General features: G+C 41.4%; 3 protein-coding genes and 1 non-coding gene across 5 annotated transcripts; 3 read left to right on the top strand and 1 right to left on the bottom strand.

The window, feature by feature from the left end:
• Positions 1-1768: 1768 nt before the first annotated feature.
• LOC104423556 (zinc finger protein VAR3, chloroplastic) lies at positions 1769-6935 on the top strand. The gene is made up of 7 exons (XM_010036031.3): positions 1769-2311; positions 2975-3092; positions 3213-3559; positions 4697-4813; positions 6181-6297; positions 6419-6517; positions 6607-6935. Exons 1-7 carry the CDS (start codon positions 1902-1904, stop codon positions 6716-6718), a joined length of 1320 nt encoding a protein of 439 aa, XP_010034333.2. The 5' UTR covers positions 1769-1901; the 3' UTR covers positions 6719-6935.
• A 729-nt stretch (positions 6936-7664) lies between these two features.
• Positions 7665-14352, top strand: LOC104423501 (protection of telomeres protein 1b). Of its 2 annotated transcripts, none has more exons than XM_010035990.3 (10): positions 7665-7886; positions 8634-8770; positions 8999-9188; positions 10195-10259; positions 10426-10514; positions 11238-11519; positions 11600-11676; positions 12347-12405; positions 13094-13246; positions 13884-14352. In XM_010035990.3, exons 1-10 carry the CDS (start codon positions 7763-7765, stop codon positions 14097-14099), a joined length of 1392 nt encoding a protein of 463 aa, XP_010034292.2. In that variant the 5' UTR covers positions 7665-7762; the 3' UTR covers positions 14100-14352. The 2 variants fall into 2 exon arrangements, with proteins under 2 accessions (XP_010034292.2, XP_039162197.1); XM_039306263.1 differs by having other exon boundaries at positions 7777-7886; positions 8599-8770.
• LOC120290995 lies at positions 8000-8097 on the top strand. The gene has a single exon (XR_005548805.1). It is a non-coding gene; the product is annotated as a small nucleolar RNA snoR113 (small nucleolar RNA).
• Positions 14353-14664: 312 nt separating the features above from the next.
• On the bottom strand, positions 14665-19059 carry LOC104423517 (ERAD-associated E3 ubiquitin-protein ligase component HRD3A). Its single transcript, XM_010036001.3, has 6 exons — positions 18410-19059; positions 17547-18038; positions 16609-16824; positions 16054-16377; positions 15650-15892; positions 14665-15185 (listed from the first exon to the last, which is right to left on the bottom strand). The coding sequence occupies exons 1-6, from the start codon at positions 18941-18943 to the stop codon at positions 14964-14966; spliced, it is 2031 nt and encodes a 676-aa protein (XP_010034303.2). The 5' UTR covers positions 18944-19059; the 3' UTR covers positions 14665-14963.
• Between the last annotated feature and the right edge of the window lie 1333 nt (positions 19060-20392).

The raw sequence follows: 20392 nt of genomic DNA, 5'->3' as shown, positions 1-20392 counted from the left end.
TTTATGGACCCATTAATGTTTAATGTAAATTTTTCGACCCAAACCCGAGGCAGGACCCATACCCAACCCATACCCGACCCGACCCAACTCATATTAATAAAATATTTTCATATTTAACAAATTTAGAAAAACTTATTCCCATGTTTTTTTTTAAAGATTATATTATTAAAATACTTCCAAGCTTTTATATATATATATTATTTTTTTAAAAATTGTATTGCTAAAATAGTTTTATACAATATAAATTTAATGGACAATTTTTATAAATTTTAAAATAATTATTTAAAAAATCGAAATTTAATTATTTTTTAAAAAAATTAAATTTTTAATTATTTTATTTTATTTTTAAAATATAATTTTTTTTTCTTTTTCTTTTTCTTTTTCTTCTCCTTCTTCTTCATCTTTGGCCGGCCGCCGGCCACGACGACGGCCGGCGACCGGCCACAGGCGAGCCTCGAGCTCGAGCTCGCCGACGCCGGCAAGCTCGAGGCTCGCCAGATCGGCGAGCTCGAGGCTCGCCAGATCGGCGAGGCTCGAGCCTCGCCCGACGCCGAGAGCTCGAGTCTCGCCAGATCGGCGAGGCTCGAGCCTCGCCCGACGCCGGCGAGCTCGAGTCTCGCCAGATCTGGCGAGCCTTGAGCTCGCCGACGCCGGCGAGGCCTCCGCCTCGCCAGATCCGGCGAGCTCGAGCTCGCCCCTCGCCGGAACTGGCGAGGCTCGAGCCTCACCCTATGCCGGCGAGCTCGAGGCTTCGCCGGATCGGCGAGGCTCGAGCCTCGCCCGACGCCAGCGAGCTCGAGGCTCGCCAGATCGGCGAGGCTCGAGCCTTGCCGACGCCAGCAGGCTCGAGTCTCGCCAGATCGGCGAGGCTCGAGCCTCGCCGGGCGTCGGCGAGGCCTCCGCCTCGCCAGATCCGGCGAGCTCGAGCTCGCCCGACGCCGGCGAGCTCGAGGCTCGCCTGGCCGGTCGCCGGCCATCGCCGTGCCGGCGACCGGAAGGAGGAAGGAGAAAGAAAAAAAAAAAAAAAGAAAAGAAAAAAAGGAAGAAAAAGAAAGAGAAAATAAAAAATAAATTATAATTTGGATTTTTATAAAGTTGAAGAGAGAAGGGAGGAATTATAATGTTTTTGTTAAAGATGAGTTTTCAACCCAACCCATTTAAAAACCCACTTAAGACCCACCTATCTTAAACCTATAATTGTGAAACCCATTTAACTATCTTTTGTTATAAACAAGTGACCCATTTATGACCCATTTAAGATTTAAATGGGTCATAAATGGGTTTGTGACCCATTTTAACACCTCTAGGGCAGCCTGCCTAGAGCCTTTTAAGGTATTTTTTTTCTCCTTTAAGAGGTTGTCAAATTCTTCGCTAATATAAGATGACCTTTACTTCAATTAAACTCACCTATAAATGGAAGCCCTCCATAGCCCCTTGGTACGTGCAGACCATCTTTGATCTAGCTATCAAGCTTACTCTTCCCCGTCATCTATCAACTTAAATATCCGTAAATCAATCCACTTAATTTGTTGTTCGTGGATACAGTCTATAGGTGCATTTCTTATTCAGAACCTCGACTAACTACGTGAGCCCAAGTTTCCTATCGAAGGTCGCACGACATTTGAATCACATGCCGAATAGCTAAAATTAACTTTAGGTTCACATATTTTATAAAATGAGTCTATGATGGCAATATTAAAAACAATAATAATAACCTTAGAAAAGAAATCATTTTTTCTTATAATTGCTGCAAGCCCCCTCCCTCTCTCTCTCTCTGAGCATAAACCCTCTAACGTCTTCTCCAAAACCCTCTCAAGCCACCGCTCGCCTCAATCCATCATGGACACCGTCTAAACCCCGACCTCGCCGCCGCCGTCCGCCGCCGTCTGCCGCCGCGAACAATGTCGGCCTCTAAGTTCCTCCTCTTTGGGACCGCCCTCTTCCGCGCCCGCGCTCCCCTCCCTCCGCTTCTCCTCCCCAAGCCATTCCCCCGCCACCCCCTCCGCTTCCGCGGCCACTGCTCCGCCTCCGCCGCCGAAGCCGTCGCGGCCGACGCCTCGCAGGCGCCGCTCCTCCTCCACCACGACCACGACCACGACCACCACCCGTGGCCCGAGTGGGTGAGCTTCGTCGACCGCCTCAAGGCCAAGGGTTACTTCGCCGACCGGCCGCCCCCGAGCGAAGGGAGCGAAGGGGATTCCGCCGCGAAGGAGCCGGGCGATGTTGTGGAGAACCGCGAGCTTTACAAGGAAATGAGGTTGCTGAAGGATCCCTGCCTCAGCTTCGCGCGCGACCGATACGACATTTTCAAGTAAGGGAGACCCTGGACTGTGGCCATCTGCTCTTCGCTCGTTGTGTTCGTGGGGTTCTCCTTGGTTCTTTTGGGAAAGTGGGGTTTGTCATTTTCGGTCTGGAGGTCTTTCAGGAGTGCGTGTGATCAGATTATCAGATTCGGGTATGAGTCATCGGCTCTCATTTTCGAGTTGGCTCAAGAATTGAGGGCGTGTTATATTTTGGTAATGAAAGCTTAAGCCGATAGATGATGACCTTTTCTTGTATTCAATTGCTCTAATGGACGACCTCGCGTAATGAAAGCTTTGAAATTAAGGAGACGAGCGAGTAGGCTGTAGATTTGAACATGGTGCGGAGCAGGGCCTTTGATTCTTTGGTTGGGCGCTCAATTGCTGTGCGACTATGGAAGCTGCTTTTATTTGGTGTGAGGATCAGGTCTACTCGAGGAATGATTGTTTTGAATCATTCGTAGGGGACTCGCAAACTTCACACACGACGCCGTTGATTTGTTTGGGGTAGAAGTATGACCAAGCTATGGTTAGAATCATATTGAGGCTGAGCGATTTTAGAAGTTGTTGGGCTGACATCAGCAGCCACTCATGGCATTTGACGTTTGTGTTGAAACTGTTCTTGACTACGATTAGCCTAATTTTGAGTTATGATCTTATTGTTATTGGTGCAGATCGCTGTCTTTACAGCACATTCAAACAGTGGTGGAGCATGGATGCCCCAATCTTCTTCGCAAGGCTGTCAACTCAGGGAAAAGGCTGAGAGTCTATGTGCAACTTGACGAAGGGGATGTATGTCGAAGTTTATTTTAAGATCTTGAGTCTTTCTCTAACTTTGGTTGCATTTCCATAGATTTTCGATTGCCTACATATGGGAAGCTACATAATCCTGACCAGGATGATTTGATGCAGGTCTGCAGTGCGTGCAACCTGCGAGGCTCTTGTGATAAAGCTTACGTGATACTCAAGGAATCTGAAGCTGCTGCTCGCACAGTAGATATCGTCCGGATATTGTTATTCTATGCAACAGATCCACTTGTTTTTTCAGGTGGTCAGAAACCTCCTGGCAGAGACCTTGTTGAATCCTCTGCAAGGGAATTGCTTACTCAGTTAATTGAGCTGAGTGAGACATCCCCTGATCCAGAACTCCCCAAGCCTGCTACAAAAGTTCGGCGTGCCATAAAGCAATCGATTAATTTTGTTGATGATAATTTGTCGCAAGATGTGGAAATGAAGAGGGGTGATTGGATGTGTCCCAAGTAAGTCTGTTTAGAAGATTGAGATTAGTACAGTTGAATTTGCTTTAGGTATGATTTGTGCTTCTATGGAGAGTAAAAGAGTCAACAATACTTTTAGAATTTTTATCAGATTCTTTTATTTGTGTGTCTCTGTGCATCTAAATTTGAGCAGTGTTTAGAGTGTCTGTGGGAAAATCCTGCATACAATGCTCCTGATACTGTTGAGAGCCATCTTGATATTTTCCTTGGTCTACAGCTAGGTTTTCTCTTTCTTTTGATAAATAAGCCAAGAGGTAAGCTCTTTGTGGATGGGTTTGAAGACCACTGCTTCCATGCCTTTGAAAGTTGTGGTATAAAGTGGACTCTCCCTTGCAAATTACTCTGCTAGTGATCTGTGATGCATGGACAGAGCAAAAGCTCCTCCTTTTTTTTATTTTAATTCGCTGCTAGATAACCTTCTTTTTAATGTATTATAGTTTCATAGTTTACTTCTAAGCTGTGATCTAATGTCTTTCTCTTCGCTTGGTCATGTTGCACGTATTTTTCCCTCTTGTTTCAGTTTTTCTGGCTAAACCTAAAACTCTCATAATACATTGAGATGTTTTCATTCTATATGACCTTATGATTTATTTTCTGATAATTGCCAATATACTTGTGGAACCATACAGTTCTAAAGTCCTTCATGAATCTTTGGCTTAGCAAGCTATGTTGTCAACAAAATACACTGCTCCATCAACTATTATTATCACCACAAGTGATTGCTGAGAATAATTTTAGTCTTTAGACTGTCCAGATAGTGAGGAATTTGTGTCATGAATTCTGCAAGGATAAAAAGTTTTGGGCAGTAAGAAGTCAGATTTGATCTTATTTTATAAGCATTATCTCTTCCATCAGACTTTAAGCTACAGTTGAGAAGGTCCTGTAGCAATCTTTGGCTTTTCCATTTTATTTCCAAATTTGGTGTCTGTATCTTTTGTTCTTCTAGTCATCAAGGGGGATTATTTGAGAACTGTTCCTTATAGTGTTAGCTTCAGCAATATTTTTAGTTAGATGTGATGATAAAATGTTGGTACATTGCTTACGTTCTGTTCTGTTCGATCTACTGCTTGCTTATGTTTTTTGCCTCTCAAGGAACTTATGGCATTCATCTTGTGGCAGATGCAATTTCTTGAACTTTGCTAAAAATATTCGATGCTTAAAATGTATGGAAGATGGTCCCAAACAAGTTGACACGAATAATGTCGAGATTAAGAAAGGAGATTGGCTTTGCCCTGAGTAAGTCCTTCTGTTTGTTCTGCTGTGTATTTTGTTCATTATGGTCTTTTATCTTGTGGAGGTCAATAATCAAAATGATATCTGATTTATAGCATATTCTAGTTGATTTATATGGTTTTTCTTTGCTTCTGAGTGAATACCCCATCACTATACTTGTATTCTCTGACACTGACTTAGAGATTTTTAATGATGTGCATGGTTGCTCTACTCTGAGAATATAGGCACTGTAGTTCTTCATGCTTCCCAAGGATAAAAGCATCACAGACATAGGGTGAATGATTTTAGCGACAAAGATGCTTAAACAGGCAAGCGCAAGTTGGGACATGAATGAACTACCATGTATCAGTTTAGCGACTAAAAAATGCTTGAGTGGCAAGCAAAAGTTGGGAATGAATGAACTTCTTTTTGTTAGTATTGCTAGATTATGATCTTGGGTTCTTTTTCTGGGGTGAACCTTATGTAGATGGGGCAGACAATCTTGAATGAGGCCACTTACTGTTTATGATATTTCAAGGATTTTGTGCATATTCTGGGAAGATAAGTGATATGTCCTAAAAATTATTGCTTAATTTTCTAATATCGTCAAGATTTTTAGAAGAATTATTTTGACTAAGCAACCATCATAGCGTAGGAAATCATGTGGGCATCCCATTCCTACCGTAGGACATTAGCCAGAGACCACCTTCTGTTTATGATGAAATTTATTGTCTTGCCGTGTTGATCTCTAGTCCAGTTAGAGTTTAATTTCCTACAATGTATTCGAAGTCTCTCAAGTGGGTCAATGCAAAGGTAATCTGATCAAGCATTTAGATTCGACCACAAAAGGAAACATTATCAGATTGATTATGAATGAATCTTCTTAGGTTTGCATTATGTTTCTGGAAAGACAATGATCATTCTAGAAAAAGAAATGCTGATAATGTAAAAGCTGCAAATTTCAAAATACCCTAGTGGCATGATTGAGCTTCTTTTATTTTGTTCCATTTTGAATATGTGATGGTTTTAATGTCAAGTTGATCTTTTTATTTAAGGCATCAACCCATACCATAGCCGGACTTTTCATCTTAAATGACTTGCCTACAACCTTATACATAAAATGTAATGGCTCTTTTTATTCTTGAAATAACCATTTGGTTTTGATGCTTCATTTATAGTTTCCTAAGGATGCTTTTCGTACTATGCAAATGAGCAATAATGGCTGGTAGAATTAGTTCTTCAGTGCTACCTTACACATTTTATGCAAAATCCACCTATGATAGTAATAAGATCACGGATGCATTGGTTGCTTAATCAAATGAAATGTGAGTATTTCCAATTCATTGCATAAATATGCTAGAGCGACCCTCATTCACATTTTCTTTTTGCAGATGTAATTTTGTCAATTTTTCTAGAAATGCACATTGCCTAAAGTGCAAAACTCAGGGCCCAAAGAAGGTTGGTGTCGATGAGGTGGAAATGAAGAAGGGTGACTGGAATTGCCCACAGTGAGTTTCTTCAGATCTTGCGGCCCTCTTTCTAACTTTATCGTGTCTGGGATTAAGAGATGGTGCGGACCTGCTATAGTTATTGTCTGACAACAATTTATTGTGCTTCCTCTGTTTGTAGGTGCAGTTTCATGAACTTTGCAAGCAAAAGGAAATGCTTGCGCTGTGAGGAGCCTCGTCCCAAGAGGCAGTTAAATCATGGAGAGTGGGAATGTCCTTCGTGAGTTTCTCTGCCCTCTTGTATCACGCCCCTTCCTGCTTAATGGCTGCTCGATGACCCTTTTCTAAATAGCTGATGGCTTTATACAGGTGCGACTACTTGAATTACAGAAGGAACGCGTCCTGCCTAAAATGCAACCACAGGCGGCCCCAAGAGACAAGGACGGAGTACGAGGAGCAAATATGGAGGAGCCCTCGATAAGCCAAATCTCGTTAAGGCATTCGGAATAGTTCCGTGGCAGGATCTCGAGCAAGCTACTTCCCGTGTGCATTAGTTTTCACTTTCATTCTGTTCTGTAAATCTGTGATCTCCCAAATTTTGAGTAAAATGAAAGAAGAGACGATTATAAGTTGACAAATTGGATCTTATACGCTGAATGGCCTGCCGAGCATGGTAGCTACTGCATATTTTGGCCTGATGTTCCGAGGAGTGTATACTAATCATTTTGGCGGGCGCGTGGTACCAAATGAGTAATGATAGCTCTATTAGAATAGTCTATAAAATTTAGCATATCAAGTGATGTTATGGCCATTTTCCCTTTCAATGATAATATCATCACGTCCACTTACAAACCAAATTTGTAAAGTAATCTTAGAGTGCGTTTGTTTTGGGAATTGGCTCGGCCTAGAGATAAATTGATGGATTTGGGCAATAGTCCCATATGAAAAATTTTGGCTCAAAAAGTTACGTATAAACTTTATGGGATGGGTAGGTTTGAGCAATATTTTAGGCCTGCCTTTTGGGTTCGGCTCCAATAATGATGTTTTTACTAATAGCAAAAAAATTCGCCAACACAATTTTTCTTAATTTTCTACGCAAACATTTGGTTTGATCGAAATGGAAACAGAAATGTAGACCGTATAATTTTCAATTTGGGATTTGCCACATTTTAATTAAGCACTCAGATATAAACATGCACCCGTCGAAAAATAGATAATATGAAAATAATGTTAAGGTCTATGAACCTGATAAAAAAGAACCAATTTTTATGCATAAATTGTATGGGTGAACTTATCACATCAACACAAAATGATTCTTCATACCATCAAATAAATACTAATCAGTCTCATGCTGGATAATTCATTCCAGCGTATTTAAAAAAATAAAAAAAATAAAAACCGAAAACAGAAACCCTAGCTAAGCATCCTCCTCCCCCAAATTCAAAAAGACGAACTTTGTGCGCCAAACCCCATTAGGGTTTTATCCCAGCGGGAGTTGCAGTAGCAGAGAGAGAGAGAGAGAGAGATGGAGGAGAGAGACGACTATAAGTTCCTGAAGCTGAGTGACGCCGTCTCCTGCCTCAACCAAAGAGTGAACTTGGTCGGCGTCGTCCTCGAGCTCGGCCTCCCCAAGAAGAGCAAAGGCACCGGTAACATCTCTCTCCCTCTCTCTCTCTACCCTTCTCTTCCTGCTTTGCAGTTTCTAGAGAGAGAGAGAAAAGGTTTGCCTTTTTTTTTCCTTTTTTTTTTTTGCCTCTTGTGCTGGCAATGATGACAAAAAAGGCCGGACTTACGGCTGCTACCGCGAGGTCGGGTAGTAGTTTGATGAAAAATCTCATAAAAGGTTGTCGTCTGAGCCAGTTTTTTTTTTTTTTTTTTTTTTTTGGTCCTTCGCTCGCCTTCTGAATCTATGCTTGGGTAATGCTGTAAAGGTTGTTTTGATGGTTACGACCTCGATTCGGTTCGATATGGAATGGGGCTTCCTTCGTTGCTCTAAATTTAGCATTTTGGAAAGATGGTCTTTGATGATGTGTTGCAGCAATTAAAATTTACGTACTCCCGGATATGGAAACGAGGTGATTTGTCTCGTTCCGTGTGGTGAGGGTGCGCCCGACGTTCTTTTTCTCCAAATTCCGATCGGCTTGCAAGTGTGATGTTTGGCTTTTTAATTCAAATGGTGCATTGTGCTCAACAATGATGAGGCGATGGCGGCACCGAGACTCTTTCGAACTGTACATTACACGTAATGGAGTTCTTGTTTTGTTTTATTAGTTTCTTGTCCGTGCATCCTGATCAATGTGATGATTTTATCAATGGAAACTTACTTCTGTATTTTCATTGGAGCTTTCTGTATTTTTCCAGGCGTTTTTATCGGATGTATTCATATTTCATTGCAGATTTCTTTATCTCGCTAAAAATAGCTGATGAGTCCTATTCGGATCCTGGAATTTCAGTCAACTTCTTCGCTGAAAGCGTAGAGAAGCTTCCTGTAGTTGCCTCACCAGGAGATATAATCCTGCTCTCTCATGTCGTGGTATTTCCTGCAGTTACTTGCTTCAAATGCTATGTATTGTACTTGAAATAATTAGGGAGTTAACTTATATATCGAGTCTAGAAGTATGTTCCTTCTGCAAGTCTGAGACAGTGTTTTGAGCTCCCCATCCATGACATACACTGGGTCTTTGAGGTTGAGTTAAAGTGGTTATGCCGAAATTCTTTACACCATTTTAAAGAGCACGATACCTTCCTTTCATTTCTGCAGATGAAAACACATGAACGCGAAGTATATGCTTTCTTCAATAAGAAATTCTCTTCATTTGCTTTATATGAGGGCATAAGTAGTGGAGACTTCAGTCCTTATCAAGTTTCTGCAAGATTTCGAACCAGAGAACTGGACAAGAAGTTCATAGCAGACCTTAGAAAGTGGTTGACTGGTTTTCAGCTCAATACAGGTAACCTCCCTTAAGGCTATGTATCTTGGCTTGTTATTTTGTGTTTACAATAGTGTTTTTCTCTTTGGTATGCTAAACACGGGAAATTCTGCTCAAGGACAGAGAGAAGGTGAGAATAATTCATGTTTCAACTGTGTTTATATAAATATTCAGACAAATGTGGAGAGCAGAATTTGGCAATTTTCCTGAAGTTGATGTACAGCTTTCACATGGTGGTGTGAATGGTTTAAAAGATTTCTTTCAAGATTGGGATGGAAGATTTTGTCAAATTGGTTATAGTACATTATTTAAAATATCTCAAAAAATTGAAATTTTTAGGTAAAAGATTCTTCATTTGTTGACAACAGAATTCTGCATGTAAGAAGCTCTACATCATTCACTTCTCTTTCCCCCCTTGATGCAATCATTCTAAGGATGCATTGGAAGTCCTGTAGTCAAGTGTCAATCTCATCAAACAAAGACTTTGTATTGCTGAAAGCATTTTTTAGAGTATTCTAAGTGGTTCTACTCCAGAGCAAATCAAAATCCATTTCGTCGTCCAGTAGCGACAACTGTCTTTTTGATTGGTACCAACTCTTTGGTCTTAAGAATGCTGGTTTTGGTAGAGTGCACCCCTGATAATTGCGTTGTTGTGCCTGGGCTGTGAGGGCTCTCAGCCACAGGGATAGTTCAATGTGTCTTTGAGAACTATCTGAAGACTTTTTGTTGCATTTCACATTCACATGGGACATGAAGCAGATGGAAGAGGCAACGGACAGTTATAAAAATTTAAATTTTGTAGATCTTATGACAAGTGTGATACAAAATCACGTGCAATGGTGTAAATAAATTCAATTTAGCTAGATAGTATGTTAAGGCTCAGTCATTGTCAGTTTTTGTAAAAGGATCCATTACTTCTTTTGTTTGGTGAGCATGCTAATAGTACCCTATACTTTTGGCAATGTTGAACTTATTCTTTGCTGGTTATCCTAAGAGAAGTTATTCCAATTCTACATGTGCTTTGTAGATCCGAATGATTTCCAATTTTTAAGAGAGATCAAGGAAGGTCAACGCCTAAGTCTTATTTTGAAGGTAATCAACATGTCCTCATTTTGTTGTCATTATCAGCATTTAATATGTTTAAAATGTCAGTTACAGTAATTTTGAGTCACTTTCGTAGCTTCTTGGGAACTTTCAGGGATTTGTCATTATACTGTGATTTCAAGATGGTCATGCTATCTATCTGTTGCTTCCTCAGATTCTTCGCATACACGAGGTTGCAGAAAAGGAGTGGGTTATCTATGTTTGGGATGGAACTGATGCCCCCAGTAAAAAAATTCAGACGAAGTGAGTCAACTTTGTTCATTTTTTTCTTCTTTTAATTGTTAGTGAAAGTTGAATTTTCAAAATTTGTAAAACACCTTGGACTTAGTAGTTGGGTGGGGTTATAGGATAGTCAAGTGCCCTGAGGAACATTCATAGTGGGATGCTTTTCCCTTGTAGACTGTTGTGGTTTGTCTGTCATTTTGTTGAAGATCGACTATAAGCTGTAATGTTGGACATTGTTCCCTTCCTGTCCGCCATTATTGGCCATATAGTATTTTACAACGCGTCCAATGAATTTGAGAAATATGATTGTCATAAAACTTGGCCATGAAATAAACAAAGTGAATGTTTTGATTATTGGCAATGAGGCTGAATCGAATAATGATAGCTCTCAGGTAGGGACGTAAGTGTGCATTTTGGTTCACTTTCTATATAAAAAGATAAAAGTGCCAGGCAGGTTTTTTAACCTTCTGGCCATAATTTAAAAAAAAAGTAAAATGCACATCATGTATATTTAATGATGTATATGAACAGTTTCTTTAACTAATATACTCATAATTACTGATAAAGAAATAAAGTAAACCAGTATGCCTTGGCGATCTAGTTTCAAGGCATTCGCTTTGCACATAATTGGGCAAATTTGCGGATTTTTAATGGCATTAAAAGATGTTTGAATCACTCACAAGATATTTATTCTTTTGGTGCTTTCGGACCAGAGTCATTTACGTCCTTTGCGAAACACAGGATGACTGATGAGATGGACAATCCACTTCCTTTGCAATTGGAAAAAGAGCCACTGCCTAGAGACGAGCTCTGTACCTTTCCCTCTGTTGGGAGTGTCTTGATGGTGGTGTTGGGTGAAGGCAACAAGAATCTTGGTCTTGGTTTCTTAAAGACTGGCATGTGGTTAAACTTTCTCAACATCATCTGCGAAGTCCATGCAGGGCTTTGGCGTGGTGTCTTGATGCCCTTCACAAAACTTCGTTATGTGCCTAAGGAGTACCGCTATGTGTTGGGGTGCCAAAGGTCAACACAGAAAATGGCAATTTAAAGGTTTTCTTTTGGCCGATTTTAGGTTAACTCCTCAATTACCTTCGATAATTCAGGTGTTATGAAGAACGATTGTCAGAGAAATGGGGTCGCATGCCATGGTCTTGCTTTCCTTCACCATCAACAGTTACAGGTTTGATCTCTTTTTTGTGGCCTACTGTGACTACGACTCCATTTTAGGATTACAGGCATACACCATTTGACATCCATAGAAAGATTGTTCTCCCATGATATACTGTCTAGCCCTCTGCTGGTGTGCTGCAGCTGCTTTTGTACTTGGATGAAGAATTCTACTACACTGGTTTCAACGTGTCTGCAATTATATAATCATCAATTAACTTGTCTTTTCCGTTATGGCCTGGACAAAAAAAGAGATTTTTGTGGGTGTTTGGTGAGGCTTTTGCTTTTAACTTTCACCTGTTTTTTTTAAGATAGTGAATCAGATCTAAATTGTTAAAAACCTCAAATTTACAGAGATGCCCATGTTTTAGCTTTTAATGATCCCAAAGTTAATGACTTAAAGTCAAACAAAGCAGGGCCCTGTCTTTTCCCTAAGCAAAAAGTATCTATTTACTTTAGTAAATGGTGGTATTGATGCTATAGAAGATTGCGGAGTCATCATTTCAGCAAAGATGTGTAGAACTCATTTATTTTTACTTAATGCAGGTTGCTTTCTGTTTGATTGATTCATGAACTTAAATTCCTGATGTTCGTCTGAATCAGGAATTTCCATTTTTTACTTTACAGCTCCTGTAATTATGAAGTCTGTTCATCCATAATCTTGATGAATTTTACTCTATCAGAGGTTGAGCATGATCACGTGCCGCCTGTTACATTAAGGGATGTTCTCACCTATCCCAAGGTAAATTATGCAGTTCTATAAGTTCTATCCTTGTGAAGAACTAAGTTGCTTGTTGAAGATTCAATTCTTTGAAAGCTGCGTAGAATCTTTTAAGTCGCTCTGAGGTGACACCTAACTGCTTTAGTCACTGCAAACGCTGTGTAGACAAGTCAAACTCATGAGTTAGAAGTTGGAGGTTTAATTGAAGAACTGTTGAGGATTTATTCTATTGATTTTTCCCTTTTATCATTGATCATATTCTACATAAGGAGATGCTTGCTTCTATGCATGGCCTCACCCATTGATTAATTTTGTCCTCCTATGGTGCTGCCTAAAGTCATCTTGCTAAATTGTTTTTTCAGAAGGATGTAGATATCAATGCAGCAATTTTCCTGTGTTTTGACATATTAATCAATAGCTTCTTATGGAAACACTTCACTTTCTCATCTCACTTATCACAGATCAATTTGAAAAAAAAAAATCCTTGCACTTGAATCCCCAATTGCTGATTATCTAGATCATCTAGTATGGATGAGCAAAAAGATCTAGATCAAGTTCCATGTTGTTAATTTCTGCACGGTTTTAGCATGGGACTTGGAGTTTATGCCTCACTTTGAAGAGCTGCTTGAGACTTATTGTTGTGTGGAAAATGTAAACTCATATTATAAAAGGTGCGTGCTTACTCCTAAGCAGAAATTTATCTTTCCAGGTTACTGCCAAGTTTAAGTGTGTGATACGAGTTGTGGCAGCATTTCCATGTGAAGCTGAGAACTTCCTTTCTCCTGCTGGGACATATAGGGTTAGGCTGACTATTGAAGATCCAACTGCTCGAGTACATGCATTTCTGTATGCTGAAGATGGGGTATGATTTTGAAGTGAAACAGAATTTCTTTGGTAGCCATCTATTTTGATTATTGCTTTCGTTTCTGCATGTGAAAGTTTCCCTGACTAGCCCAAGAAGAAAATTAAGGGTTTTATCTTCGCAAGTAGGCCTCATTATCTTTAGTCAAGTCAAAGTCCTTTGTGCAGAGAGCTTGACTGGAAAAAGGAAAAAGTTAACTGAGGGAGAGTACAATAAATTTCCACCAGGATTGCATTTTTTTTTTTTAATAGGTTAATATTGCTGGTGACATCTCAGAGCATTTCCTGCTACCTTCTTTTTGGTCTTTTCTCCTTTAGCAAGCTAGGTCTATAACTCTGACCCCAATAGCATGACACCTTTCAAAGCAAGAGTCTTTTATATGTTTAGTATCTCCACTGGATGAGAGACCAATCCTTCTTGGTAAACTAAAAGTTTTCTATAAAGGTGAGGTAGGTATATGTTAATAGACTCCTATGCTGGAATTGCTTATAACCTTGGTCTTTGCTGTTATGGAATTTTCTTCTTTGCCCAATGACCTGTCATATTCTTAGCTTAGGCTACCTGATCTTGTTCTATGAATTGGTTAAAACTCTCGGTGTATGGAACTTGAAACCATTTTCTTGTCGTCCTGTTGTAGGAAAACTTTTTTGATGGTCATCCTTCTACTTGTGTTTTGAAGAGGAGGATGAACAAGCTACTCGGATTAAATGAAGATGACGACAGCAAGGGAACTGAGTATACAGACAGAAACCCACCCTGGGTCTTTTGCTGTCTCAAATCTTACTACCTTAACGAAAGTGATGTTTGGGGAAGCCGTCGGTATCGAATTTTTGACACCAAGCTGGTGGGTTAAGGCTCGATCTTATTCAGTATATTGTACGGTATAGTAAAGATGTAAAGATGTAAAGAAGTAAATATCTGAACCCCTTAATAAATAGGGTTAGCAGGGTCTGTAAGAGATGCTCTTTTTGGGTTTTATTCCCCTTTCTTTCAACCTTTTGGGATCAACTTTCATCTCTTAGTCGAGGCTTCACTGTTGAGGCAATGGTAGTAACTATTGGATTTCTGAATGCATCTCAAGCATCTTGTGCTTGTGCTTTTACCAACGAATTGGTTTAAAATCCTACAACACTGGCTTAACAGTCTTTCTATTTATTGGGTTGCTGTGGTTGCGAGATGAGAAAGATTGTACACATGCTTTCCGACAATGCAAAAGAGAGAGCTCACCTGAGAGTAGGAAGACAAAAGACTTGAGATTGAGAAAATTCGTCTTTTTGGAAAGACAAATACATAGTTTGAAATTGAAGCAGGTCGTGATGTCCATATTTTCAGAATCTGCAATCGCCTGCAGTTTTATGTTTCAAAGTACAAGGGTGAACAGAAGCACTTACCCTAATTATTATTATTACCCTGAAAAATAGCAGACACTGACGGACCTTTTCTGTCTCGTACTGCTGAAATTGGCATTGAAAGTATACTATTTAAGAATACATTTGTGTCAATCATGAAGAAGAAAAGATAAACTCTTATTCGTAAGTTTCCTCTTCCTACCTACTCTCTCTATGTTACAGTGTTCAGTAAACAAAAATTTGATACCATCAAATGAACAAAAAGGAAAACAATCAGCTATACAAACATGATCGAAAACCCCACATGTTGCCACCTTGAGAGCTAATGTGAACCTCATGGGTACAGGAAATGGACGTGACAGCAGCAATTAATTGATTCCAGGAACAACAGGTTCAATTGGTTGCTGTTGCCCTCCAACCTCACCAACAACTGCAGGGGCCTGCCTGCGCTGCCGCTCACGGAGATATAAGACGGTGAGGAGACAGACAAAGAGCGTGAGTATTGTGGCATTCCCTTCTTCCAAAATCACGTCTTCTACCCATGCTTCCACCTTCGGATAAGCCTCAGGCAGTGAATCAATCATATTGACCTGTAAAGAAAACCAACCACTATATGAATCATTCAGACTTAGATGCTCGGAACAAGAGGAACATTAAATAGTAAGCTAGCTCTGTCTCCATAACCAACTATCAGCACATACTAGTTCAATAGATATTATTGCGTACCCAACAATTTTATGGAGTTAATCAAAGGGGTGATTTAAGTCTTCCTCGTCACTTTCCCATGAAATCCAGAGTTAAAGCTTGCTAATTTAGTGGCTCTGGAAAAACTAGGGAAGAAACCAGAAAATGAAGTATGAACTTGCGTAGATGCAATTCTTCAAATCCATCTATGGATATGGAACATGTGGAACATAAAAATGATGGGCCAAACATGGATGCAACAAATCCTCCTTGAAGTAGTATTAACTCTTCCCTACCCATATTTTCTGAATTAAAGAAAAACAACACAGGCACAGAGAGAGAGAGAGAGAGAGAGAGAGAGAGAGAGAACCAGGAAGCCGTTTGCGTAGTTCTTCCGTATCCATAAGCTTGCAAGGGCCAGTGTAACGGGCAGTTTTGCAGCAGGTTCAATCTCAAGGGCTTGATCATAATAGCGTTTTGCTAAATGAAGATCAAAAGGAAGACCCTGGCCATGTTCATGCATATAACCAAGATTGAACAAAGCTTGTGCATTAGCTTGGGATTTCGCATGCATGTAAGCCTCTGCTGCACGTTCATAATCTCTTTCAGTACCCTAAGAGAAGACACAAAAGATTAGGCTCAATTGGAGCTGAGGCAACTCAAGTGAGATCCAAGTCTGTAGACCTTAAGTACTCCATCGAGAGGCTAGAGAGTCCACAAAGACAAATTTATTTATTTTTCCTTTCCAATATTCAATCCATTGAAAATACATACCCGTCCATAATAGTATGCATCTCCGATCAGCAAAGCAGCATGCTCATTTCCTTGCTCAGAAGCTTGCCACCATAAATAATGTGATCGTTGGTGTCGTTCTGCATCTGTGCAAAACCCTGCTTCCCCCATGCACATGCTGCGCTCACCAAACTTGTCAAGAATCCATGCAGCATTACTTTGTGCCACCTCATAGCCCAACTCAGCCATCCTTGAGTACAAGAGGAATGCCTTGCCCACATCGCCTTTTAAATATGATTCAAGGGCCCATCTTGACAAAGAGCCCCATGGTCCCCTCTCTGCAACTAGCTTATACAATGCAGTAGCCTGAAAAAAATATTAAGCTTACAGCTGTTCAGCCCAATATATATTACCTTACATAAATACAAGATTAGTATGGCATCACAATCTTCATGGGTTACTAAGCAAAATGTGAAGATAGGATACACATGCATGCATATCCACCAATTTTACAAGATACACACATTACATACATATCAATGCATGATGTATGGAAAGACAGTTGCAAACACACAAATGAAAGTAGTTTGGCTTTACCGTGGCAAGATTTTTCTTGAGCCCGACACCTGTATGGAACATTTTTGCTAGCTGGTAGAATGCCTTTGGTTGGCCTGCATTGGCAGCTGATATGAAGTACTTGCACGCCAGCTTCACATCTCTTTTCACCCCAATGCCTTTAAGATACATCACCCCCAGGTTATAGTACCCACCAGCCTCTTCGTTGTTAGCAGCTTTCTCAAAGTACTCCTTTGCCTGCAATGAACTACAATAAGTCTGGGGCAAATACTACGTAATTGATCTCATCACTACCATTTATGATAGGACTGTGAACATACACAGGAAAAACCTAGTGCTCAGAAGTTGGTTCTTTATGAAGCGATGACTCATTTGCCAAATCGAATCAAATGCACTAAATGAACAAGCCTAGGGAAAAGAAAATGAAGTCACAGGAACAAGGATTTCACAAGTTAATAAGAAGAAGAAAATCACGAAATATTGTTGTCATCGAATAAATAGTAAATCTCACAGTACTTATTCTAGTGATGACATACAAAAATTTGCTTGGCACCTGCTAAAATTATCGTAACGTAGCTAACTCAAGAATCAGAGAGCAATTGCCGGAGGAAGGACAAATTTAAAGGAAACATAAAAACGGGCATATGGGAAGTTCATAACGTCAAAGGTTAGAGGCCTCGAATCAGGAATTCATCCAAGTGTGTGTTCCAAGAAAATTTAATTATAACAAACAATGTTGTGATCCAAGAGAGAGAAACTCAGTTAATGAGAAGACCTTGACTACATCCAATGTGCTGTGGAAAAGAAGAGTCATAGCAGTGTCATGGCATGGGAGACAAGGCATTAAAACTAATATTTCCAAATAGTGACATCTTTACAAAGTGTAACTGAGATCCAACTTTCATATAAAATGGAAGCATAAACATGAATCCACTTATAAAACAATCAATCCCATTTACCTTAGTGTAATTCTTCTTTTCCACTCCGTAACCTTTGACATATAGATAGCCCATTCCATTATAAGCCGAGTAAAGCTGCTGTCTGGAGGCAAGCTTTAGCCACTCGAAAGCCTTTGTATAGTTCCTCTCAACTCCAGCACCCCTAGCATATATCTCCCCAAGAAGTTCCATTGACCTCGGCTCACCCTTGTCCACAGCCTTTAGAAACCATGACAATGCTTTCGTATGGTCACGCCTCAATCCTCTCAACCCAAAATAATGGAACAACCCCACTTTGTACATTGCAATTGCATTCCCCTTCTGTGCCTGGTACTCCAATATCTGGAAGTCCTCATCGTCCTCACCTCGGGACTTCCTCAGAGCTTCTTTATTCTCCTCAGCTCCATTGTGAATCCTAATCGGTTCTATGACGGGAGAATCCTTCGTGATTAAAAAGCTATTTACAGCTACCTCTGCTAACTCGGCATACAGCTTGACCGCTTTTTCATACATCTGTAACCACATTACAATAAGGGTCAGCTCATCGAGTTAAATAACAACCATCTCAAAACCACCAATTCTACTGCTTTAATTCTTCCCACAACACACGGATAAACAAATTCATTCTCCAACATAAGTTCCAGGATTACTAAATAACAGAAACGGGATCATGGTGAGAATCACAAAGGAAAGCTTACAAACTTCTTGTCCAAACATCAAATTCAACTTGTAATCTGCTCTTACCATAAGCCGTAAACGTCAAATTAGTAACACCATCTACAGCGAATGCAAATGAAAGTCTATGCTGAATCTACATTGACGATGGATCATCTGCTGATGGGTGATAATGACATGTAATTCTAACAACGGAGCTGAATACTCACATCTTGGCGCATATAAGTGTAAGCAAGCGCCATCTTCGACTGCATATTCCCTCCCTCGGCAGCGAAATGGTGGTACAGGAACGCCTTGCCCTTGCTCCTGTCCCTCATCTGCCCCGTCCCGTGGAGAAACCCTAGCGCCGACTGCGCGTGCGCGTACCCCGCGGCGGCGCTGGCCTCGAACTCCGACACGGCCTCCTCCATCAGCCGCCCCTCCCCGGAGCTGGCGGCGGCCATCATCTTCGACACGCCGGAGTAGTAGAGCTCCTCCGGCTCGGATCCGGCGGCGGGGGGCTCGCCGGACTCGAACATCGGGCGCCAGGAGCCGGGATCGAGCTCCTCCTCGGGCCGGGACTCGGAGTCGCCGAACTCGTCCCAGTCGGCGGAGTCGAGGAGCTCGTCCGGGGGGGCGGCGGCGACTTCCTTGAGGTCCTCCTGGGTGAGGATGAGGAAGAAGGGGCGGGCGGCGAGGGAGAGCGGGTAGAGGGAGAGGAGGAGGAGGACGGGGACGAGGAGGCTGCGACCCGGATCGCGCATGGTGGTCGGGAACGGCGGCGGCGATGCGGCGATGCGGCGGCGCGTGGCGGCGACGGCGGCGGTCGACGGCGGCGGCGACAGGGGTGAAATGGTAATTTCCACAGGGGCGCGTCCGGGCGTGTATATGTATAATGTTCCAGCGAGGCCACGTCAGTTTTGGAATCTGGCCAATGAGGTTTTGCCGCGTCGGAGACCGAGTTTCGTCTGTAAAATCTGATGGACCGGATCCGGCTGTTGCATTGCCGGCCCAACCGGATCGAGATGAATGATTAAGAAAGGCCGACCAAAATTGCATAATTTCGTAAATTAAAATGACAGATTTTCTTTAGCGTGCACATTTAATTTTTAAACTAGTGAATCATATAATTAGTCTAGAATTTAACACCAGAATCATGTATTTTTATGAGGTCACTAGTTTAATTAACGTCATGAGTGAACTTCGATCATTTTTTTTTTTCGAAATTAGTAGCTTTCATTACTTGCTAAAAAATGGATAATAAGTAAATTCAACATCTAAGCATAGGATTAAGCCAAAGGAATGGGGAGGATTATCAATCCAACTCAGTGGGAGGGAGCCAATTTGGTGGGCCCTCGCTACCCGATCAGCCACTTGGTTGGCATCTCTGAGCTTAAAGATAAGTCAGGCTTGAGAATGAAGGCCCAACAGAAAAGTGCAATCGCTTACGAGGGACTTGGTAGCCCATAGGGCTTCCCTCTATCCCATAATGCTTTCAACAACCACTAAATTGTCGGAGGCAAAGAGAAAGTACAAGTCAGAAACTGAACTGAACTCAATTCGTGGGGTTCGTGCATCCAACATCTTCCTCAACCAGAGTAGCCCCTCTCTCATGGCTAGGGTTTTCGTCACTAGAGTCGAAGTAGCGTGGAACGGCTTCGCAAGAGCATCAACGAGAACGCCATGCTCGTTTCTACAGATTATGGCCACCGATCCAATCATGGACGAGCTACACCAAGAGTTGTCCACGTTTATTTTCCAGATCTGGTTCTTCGTTTGCGTCCATGGTTTGGGTTGTGAATGTTTGTTGATGTTTGGGACTTCTTCGTGCAGGTGCCATTTTTGGTAAAGACGAGATTTTAGGATAGCTTCCTCTAGGATCGATCTTGGTTGTGGAGGTTGAGCTCGAAAGACATAGCATTCTTCCTCGCCTTCCAAATTTGCCACAGTACTTCAGCAACAAACGCTTTCTCCTAGTAGTCAGCATTTAAGGTAAGAGTATCCGACACCCATTTGTCTATGCGTGTGATTTCCATTGGGGAGATGTCTATTACTAATCTCGGGTCTAACTACACGTCTCTTGTCCAACTGCACAGTAGGAAGAGGCGTTCCGCTGTCTCCGGTTGTTGGCCGCATATTGCGCAAATAGGCTTAGGTACCATCATCCTCTTGAATAAATACTCCTTGGTAGGCAATGCATTGTTACATATGCT

Source organism: Eucalyptus grandis, chromosome 2 (genome assembly GCF_016545825.1).
Source record: "Eucalyptus grandis isolate ANBG69807.140 chromosome 2, ASM1654582v1, whole genome shotgun sequence".
Lineage (NCBI taxonomy): Eukaryota > Viridiplantae > Streptophyta > Magnoliopsida > Myrtales > Myrtaceae > Eucalyptus > Eucalyptus grandis.
The sequence above is the reverse complement of the archived record's forward strand: the minus strand, read 5'-3'. Positions and strand labels throughout refer to the sequence as shown.